At 35.0% G+C, this 8,814-nt stretch overlaps 1 protein-coding gene across 1 annotated transcript; it reads right to left on the reverse strand.

The window, feature by feature from the left end:
- Positions 1–2,476: 2,476 nt before the first annotated feature.
- Positions 2,477–8,541, reverse strand: LOC108808275 (uncharacterized). Its single transcript, XM_056998034.1, has 11 exons — positions 8,415–8,541; positions 8,170–8,336; positions 7,920–8,046; positions 7,562–7,783; positions 7,049–7,487; positions 6,038–6,963; positions 5,302–5,929; positions 4,614–5,113; positions 3,305–4,375; positions 2,601–3,196; positions 2,477–2,482 (listed from the first exon to the last, which is right to left on the reverse strand). Exons 1-11 carry the CDS (start codon positions 8,539–8,541, stop codon positions 2,477–2,479), a joined length of 4,809 nt encoding a protein of 1,602 aa, XP_056854014.1.
- Between the last annotated feature and the right edge of the window lie 273 nt (positions 8,542–8,814).

Here is an 8,814-nt window from a genome sequence, read left to right on the forward strand (position 1 = left end):
GTTTAGTGTGTTTTTTTTTTGGTGTTTAATCTCGGTTGTGCTACTTTTACGGCATAGGCGATGCATAACTCGAAATTTTTTTTTTGGTGTTTAATCTCGGTTTTTTTTTGTGTTTAATCTCATATGTAAAGATAAACATATGTAAAATCGAAAAATACTAAAATTCCATTATAAAAAAAGATGCATAACTCATCCTTTAAAATACAAAGAATCCTCTAAATAAAAATAGGGTATTATAAGACCAAAGCAAACTTAAAATTAAATAGAAATAACTTTGAGACTTCAGTATTCGCGTATTGGAATCCTGCAAAAAAGCGTAGAAAATATATTAGGCAGTTTCAGTTTTTCCTTTCTAAATATATACTCATATTAAGTTACAACAAAGAATATTATTCTTACTGCGATTTGAAGAAACGAATGTCTGGAACGTCAATATCAAAAAGGATTTCAGAACCACCTTCAAAGTTTGTAACATATTTGAAGCCACCTATATAAAAATTAAAACGATAAGAACGCAAGAACCTGTTATGAATTAGAAACAGTCAAAATAAGTTTTAATTACCTGCTCCCCACTCAATTCGCCATAACCTTAGAACACATACTACAATATCAGCCGTAGTTGAACGCCAGAATCCGTTTAAACTATGGGCTAGAGCTCCATAAGCAACACACTTAATATGCTTGTAACTGTCAGTTATTGTTAATTAACCTGTCAATATACAATGATATATGGTCGTATTGATATAAATTAATTTAAGAAATAATAAGGTTAGAACCTGAGGTCTATTAAGGAGAACTCCAACGAATATACAATTTGATTGTAAAGGTTGGCAGGTTCAGCTTGCTCATGAGATATAAGATCTCCTACACGAACCAACGCTCCACATAGATCTACATAAGAAATATTTACTCCGCATTTAGTAAACTTAGTCTATATTATGTAACAATATAAGATAAGCTAAAGAATAATGAACTTACCAACACAGTACATAGGATGATAAAGACCACGCTTTATACCACGAAAGTTTGCACATCGTAGAAAATAAGAACCATTTATTGGTTCTATCATCGAAACCAAGGTCTCTTCAGTGAACTTGATAGTGTATTTATTTTTTGTGGTTCTTACCAACCCACCAGCGTGTTTTATTTTGAAATTGACTATCTCAACCCAGCTACCTTCATTTAGCTGCATGTCATTAGGTAGAGATATATCATAGTTCAAGCTTCCTTCGACTGTTACTCCCTGTTTGTCAAAAAGAACTGACTATAAAAGCAATACAAATGTGATTTGTAATATTTTCAAATTAAGAGTCGAAAACTTACTTTCTCATCTCCCAGGAGCATGACAGAGTGATGATCTCCACCTCTTTTCGTACTCCATTTCCTGATGATCTTGACGCGGATTGCAGGAAATGGGAGATTAGTTTGCAAATTACCCAAAGAAATGAAGTTGGCCATCGCAAATTCTGTAACAATTTTGACTGAGAATGAGTTATCTTTAGGGTTACTATGCTTGCTTTATATACCTACATATATAGGTATTTCCGCGAACCCTAGATAATACTTAGTACGTGATTTGTGTAATAAATTGCTATGCAGAGAATCAAAAGATTATTAATGAAATTCCTTTTCTGCATATGAGTTGAATTTAGTAGATATACAAATGCAGTATTTTATACATTTACTTTCTCGGTTTATGAATCTGAGTTAGATTTGGGTGATATGCCTTGGAGAGAACTTCGATTATAAGATTTTATAGATATAGTCGATTTTGTGTTCTTCATTAATATTATCGATATAGGAAATTATCCTAGCTGCTGTATTATGACTATATATATCATTGATTTGTAAATTAAATGCGTATCTTTTTTTCCTTGCAAGTTAATTTAGCAATTGTTTGGTAATAGAATATATATTACTATAAGGACATAAATGTCTGCCTTTTGAGATTCATAAGTTTAGAAAAGTGAGGTTGAGAAAACAGCACTTTTACAGTGTTTTAAATAGAAAAATGTATTAGTGATTTTTCCGGAAATTTAAGTAGGACATTTATTAAGTATATAAACTAAAATAAAGATTGTGTTAATATTAGATGATAGCTTTTATATTATATTACACAAGAATATAATTAGCTGGAGTAATATTTATTTATTTTCGATGCAAATATGTCTAAAAGGAAACATGGGTATAATGATATGCTGCAAGTTTGAATTAAATGAAAAATAATAGTGTACATAGCAACTTCACAGCTTAAATTCGAAAAATTGATACTCGCCAGCAACAATGCAAGAAAAAATAACATCCTACAAATTTGAGGTCTTCCGAATAAACTTCAGTTGACTTGTCCATTAGTTCTCCCTACAATTACATAGTTATAATAAATTGTTTGAAGGCATAGGGGAAATATGAAATATAAGAGTACACGATTGTCATACCTTTCATGCATAAACACTTATTTGTTGACAGCATTGAAGAATCAACTCTGTTATTAACACATAAAATATAGTAAGCAACATAGTCAATTTATATAAAATTAGAACACTTCTCCAAAACGATTATAATTTGTAAATACAGTTTCTAAGCTACTCGTTTATACTTACTTGTGTGTCTTTCTCTTCAAACAAATTCTGGAAAACTTCCTTGTAAACAACATTCATGGTTGAGCTCTGTGGGCACGCCCCATCTTTGTCTGTAATTAAGATCTTTAACCCTTTCCTGGACTTCACTCGAGAGACAGCTACATACAACTGGCCATGCGAGAACACTGGTCTAGGCAAAAACAGACCCACTTTCGCTAGTGTTTGTCCCTGGCTTTTGTTTATTGTCATGGCAAAAGCTACTTTCAAAGGAAATTGTCTACGCCTCATCTTAAAAGGAAGCTTAGAATCGGTAGGTGTTATCAGAATACGATGTAAGAAAACCTTCTCACCTGCTCTAGTGCCTGTAATAACCTTAGCTTCGAGGAGATGATTACCCAGTTGGGTAATTTGCAACCTTGTCCCGTTACACAGACCTTCGTTAGTATTAAGATTCCGCAATAGCATCACTGGTGTACCAATCCTCAGCCGTAAAGAATGATTAGGTAACCCAGATGCTTTGATACTATTAAGAAAGTCAGGTGTGAATACAGAGTCATCTTTCGATTTAGTATCAGCAGGATCAATACAATCTGAACTCAAATATATTCTCTCTTCCCCTGAAATATGGGTGGTACAATAGACTCAAAATATAAACTTCCGAACTTATAAAAAAAAACTCTATACTAAAGAGAGTAATTATAAAACAGAGATAAAGAGAATCTTACCAGTTAGGTGATCAAGCATGTAGTTGTTAATGACATCGACATCTTCATTAGTTGGACACAGAATAGCTCGCTCTTGAAAAAATAACGGGTCTTTAGAGTCTTTGAATGTAGTCCCATATACTTCGGACACTATAGCCTCAATAGGATCATTACATTGTGTAATCAAAAGATCCTTAGGAATGTCTATCATAGTTTCACCAGTGTTCGGCTCATTTATCTTTCCATCTCCTACGTCCAATATCCATTTTGAAAATTCAGCTATCTCCGCAGCTGCACTATGATTTTGTTCTGAAAAAAGCCTCATATTTTTGGTTAACTCCAAAACTTTGCAATATTTCCACAAATACGATGAGTTTAGAGCAGCCATAACTATATCAGTTCGATTTCCCTTAGGAATAACTGGTAATATTTGTCTGAAATCACCTCCAAAGACTACCACTTTACCACCAAAAGGAGTTTCATCGGTTGTCTTCATAATGTCACAGAGACTGCGATCTAAAGCTTCAAAGCAATGTCTACTCATCATAGGGGCTTCGTCCCAAATAATAAGAGACGCTTTTGAAATTAATTCTGCCTGATCACTACCTGGTTGAATCTTGCATGTAGAGAATTCATCTGGGTTAATTGGAATGCTAAATCTGGAATGCGCTGTTCTTCCTCCAGGTAGTAGTAAAGCTGCAATTCCGCTAGAAGCAACATTTAGAACGATATCACCTCTTGAACGTATAGAAGCTGAAAGCAGATTCCAGATAAATGTTTTCCCTGTTCTACCGTATCCATATACAAAATAGACCCCTCCTGATGATGTATTGACAGAGGCCATTATCTCTTCGTATACTGTCCTCTGCTCATCGGTCAACTGTCTAAACAGTTCCTGGTGTCTAGTGCGCAACTCTTCCTGAGGGTAATTAAGTTCATCTTCGAGAAGCTGATTACCATGAGAATATTGATCATTGTCAACTGGCTGAGGCATGGTCTTCCATCGTTCCAAAGATGTATTATTTTTTCGCAGCAACTTATCTATCATCAACAACGTGATATTCTCAATCTTTTCTTCTGTCAAGATGAGATCTGCAATAAAATCATGTGTTAGTCAATAATTAATTTGTAATGTAAACTCTCACTTTGATATTAAGGTAATGAACTAACATAATTGGATTTCGTCGCTTTTTTCGTTCAAGGTAAAGAACATCTTCGGATAATATGTCTTTGGTGGAATCCCAAACCAATCTCGGCGTCGATAAGCTTTCAGATAATAACATCTGAGCAAATAGACGTCGAACATAACTTCCTGTCGCCCAAAAACTACATTCTTTTAGAGCTTCAATATACTCTTTGTCATCATCCAACAAACCAAGCTCATAACAGACGTCCTCAAAACTTGGATAAAGAATTCCATCTACTGTCTTGATGTCATCATAAGACCTTGACCCTTTAACCTTATTAATCAATACCCTCAGATAAAAAAGTTCTCCAGCACTTGGTGAAACAGGTGTCAACCTTCCAATAGCAAAACCCTTCTTCCGTTTTTTCCACACAGTAGCCTTCGCATCATATATGAATTTAGTTGGAAGTTCTGCATAAGTAAGTAGTCTAGCTTCTGGATAATTCTCGCAACAATCAAACCAAGCTAAAAACATCGTTTTGGTTGTTTTAGCACGAGCCATTACAGTATCAACTGTATCACCCTCTCTATAAATCACCGGTTGATCTCCTTCTAGGTGAAACGTTAGTTTCTCCACAGGTGTAGATCGATAATGTGTTGGAAAGGCTAAAATTCTCCATGTGGCTTCGCAAGCAGAAATGTACCTAAAATTTTAAAGAAATATCAATAAAATTCCAATTAAAAACATATGAAAATATTTAATATAAAAAACAAATTATATTGTACACCATGATAATTCACATAAAGTTTCATTCAAAAAAAAAAATTCACATAAAGTCTAATATACTATTTGTATATGCATAAAGTTACAAACCAGAAATATGTAGTTTACCTGGCCTCGAAATACTTTTTAATTTCATCAACGGTTTCTTCCTCATCACCCTCAGCGGGGTTTGCATTATTTCCAGAATTAGTAGTATCTGAATTATCCTCTGACGCCATGGCATCACTTTTAGATTTCTGAGTTACTGTTGCAGTAACACAATCATGTCCTTTGTTGATGTACTTAAATAGATACTTAATAGATCGAGACTGGTTACACCACTCGACATTGATATGTGCATTGTATCCAAGAAGAAGCTCTTTGTTATAAGGAACGACAAACCTGTTATCCAACTGAATACCCCTTTTCTCAATGAAAGCACCATTATCTCTTCTCCGGTATACAGGATAGCCTTGTGAGTCAACTGTTGTTTTCTCTACAATCTTCCTAGGAGAGAATTTTGAACACTTACCATCTATCATGCAGGGAGAATCCTTGTTAACAACACCACATGGACCATGAATCATAGTGTCTCTCACGATTTCATACAATATAGGTTCTTCAGTTCTCTTAGGAATCTCAGCTGATATTATGCGATCAATATCCTCAGCACATGGAAATTTGTCTCTGGCATCCATGAATAACAAAATATGAGCATGTGGAAGCCCTCTTTTTTGAAACTCAATCGTGTACATGGCTGAGATAATAGACATGAATATGTTAAATACGATTAAAAAACAAATTACACTAATTGTTAAGTATATATAATTAATATTTACTATTATTATCATCAAAAAGAAATTACCCGAAACTGTTTTTCCAAGCAAGTGCTTCTTAGTTAGATCATCCATCAAGCTATCAAGCTTTATCTTGAATAATCTGCAACAAAGCTCTGGCCTATCCTCCGATCTCAAGTTATATTTTGCAAAATATCTGGTCAACTCTGGCCATTTAGGGTTACATGTGAAAGTGATAAATAAATCAGGGAACCCATAATATTTGCATATAGTCATTGCATCCAAATACATCTGATGCATGTACCGAGGCCCACCGGTGAAAGATGAGGGAATTATGATACGGTTTCCTTCAATAGGAAGAGAGGATAAACCCTGATTCGAAGCAGCCACAAACTTACTGAAACTCAAAGACCTTAGATTCGCCTGGTTTTTCCTTATGTACCGAAGCCTATGAGTTTCGATCATTGTATAAGCATCGACCAAAAACTGCTGAAGTAAACGCCTTGAAAGAAGAAGTGCTTGAGAACCAACCTTCCGGATTTGAATCCGATATGCAAAGAATTCTCGCATACTAATATTCGGTTTCTTATTTTTCTTGTTTCCTGTATAACCATGCTGGATCCCCAATCGAAATCCATCTTCTCCGTAAGGGAATATAAGAGGATATTGAAGTGGTAAATAGCAAGGGTGCAACTCATGAATCCTTTTCAGTTTTCCCGAATTTTTCTCCAGAATAATATCTCTTTTATCCATGTTAATTCGGAAATCTCCAACAACTAACCCAGCAATTTCAGACGATGTAGGGAGATTGTATACTCGTCCATCCTTTACACGGTTATGGATAAGTTTCAGACACAGCTCCTGACTATCTTCTTCATCATTAAATCTGTCCATTGCATTGCGGAACGTCTTCACATGGACATTACACTGTCTTAACATATTCATAATAGACTCCACCAAATCTTCTCTGATTTTACTTCGCTCAGAATTACCACTGTAAATAATTAGACAAAACAATTAATATTTTTAAAAAATATAATATTTAACTTGATATATTCGAAACTATTTTCCATCTTTACCTCAATGCTGAAATTCTGTTCTGAACCTCGTTCTCAGTATCATGTATGTATAACTGCGAGAACTTTGCTTTCTCTTTGGGCTTAGGTTTCATACTCCCAATCAAATGATAATTCTCACCATGTAGTTTAAAAACTTTAGGACCTTTTCCACTGTTGACGGAATTGTCAATCTTTCCTCCAAGTGAAGTAAAGGAAAACATCATATTCAGTGATCTAATATTTTCTCTGAAATGCTTACTGATAGCATCGTCGTTGGTTAGAAGTCCTTGTAGAAACTCTGGGGGTTCCTGCAGTAGTGGAAGTTTGATTTTCCCCCTCATACAACACATCGTGAAAACAGCTCTTTTAGCTTTTCTATTCTTACTGATTCGCTCATTATACCAAAACAATGCTCCGCAAACTGGACATTCGTTGTCAATATCACCGTCATCTTTGTAACCTGTACAAAAAAAAAGGTTTCAAATAGGATTTTTCTTTACACTCATCGAGTTTATAAATTTATATAAAATTTACCTTCTTTCGTTACGTTCGACAAAGTCTTCTTCGACTGGGTTCTTCTACGTTTTAATTTTGGGGCAGAATCAATCCTTCCAAGAGATGTAGATGCGTCATTATTGTAGTCCTCTTCGTGTTCCTCAACTACTTGACTTTCATCCTCACTCTCTGTTTCTGAAAAGTAATGATATTCATTCTCCGCATTGCTTGTATCTACATGCCAGATATCGTCACAGCTCTCTGAATATAATCATTAAAACGACATTACACTCTTAATTAGCCTCAAATAACTATTACGCTTGAACATTGTGAGTTTGTAGGAGTCTAATAAAACACATTCATAGATAAATATACGACATAAAGTAGTTATACTAACCTTCAGAATCAGAATCTGAGGCAATGGGTGAGATGACCGAATTACGGGAAAAATAGAATTCCCTAATGTTCATAGGACTTGCATCGGTTGATTGCTTCTGGCTATGTAGACCTCCAACAACACTACTCTGATAATTCATTGATTGAAGCAAGGAGGTAAATGAATGTTGGTTGGGTAGAAACGTGGGCGGGTTAACCTGGGGACTGCCATAGTTAAAAGAATTAGACTCCAAAATTGTATTTTGTGTAACCATTGATCGAAGTAAGTCTGTGAAACTTTCTGGACCGGGTATCTGAACGTCAGGGTTATCAACTGCACTGCAATTCGACTGGAATTTGCCATTGTTTTGCTCAACTGTTTCCCCACTATGATGATGCCTTTTCCTTCCAGTGAGTTCAAAAGATGATAAAGTACCATCTGCTAAGATTACAAAGAAATTAATTTTCATGGATAAAAAAGAGTAAAATATATTAGTCGAATACATAATGTTCTTACTATGAGCTGAAGAGAGTGCCTGACTACCACTTTGGCTTGTGTGGGTAAGAGTAGCACTCTTTACTTCAACACAATTTCTCTTTTCACTAAGAATGTTAACCCGCTGAGATCTAGCTTCTTTTGCCATGTTAAGATTGAAGGACTGTTTAGCCGTAGACGAAGGTGTCCTTTTATCTCGCAAAATGTTAATCCTTTCTGTCCTTGAATTTCTTTGAGACAGTGTCGTTCCATCGTTTTCATCAGTGGCACAAATATTAGTTACATCACTAAAAACTTGGGTGGTGGATTTCATAGCCGGTGATTTTGAAAGAATATCATGTTCGCTTCTTGAAGGCACTTCCTTCTTATTGTTTTCTGATGGATATAAGATCGTTAGTATATAGATAATACAATCGAGATA

Source organism: Raphanus sativus, unplaced genomic scaffold (genome assembly GCF_000801105.2).
Source record: "Raphanus sativus cultivar WK10039 unplaced genomic scaffold, ASM80110v3 Scaffold0945, whole genome shotgun sequence".
Taxonomy (NCBI): domain Eukaryota; kingdom Viridiplantae; phylum Streptophyta; class Magnoliopsida; order Brassicales; family Brassicaceae; genus Raphanus; species Raphanus sativus.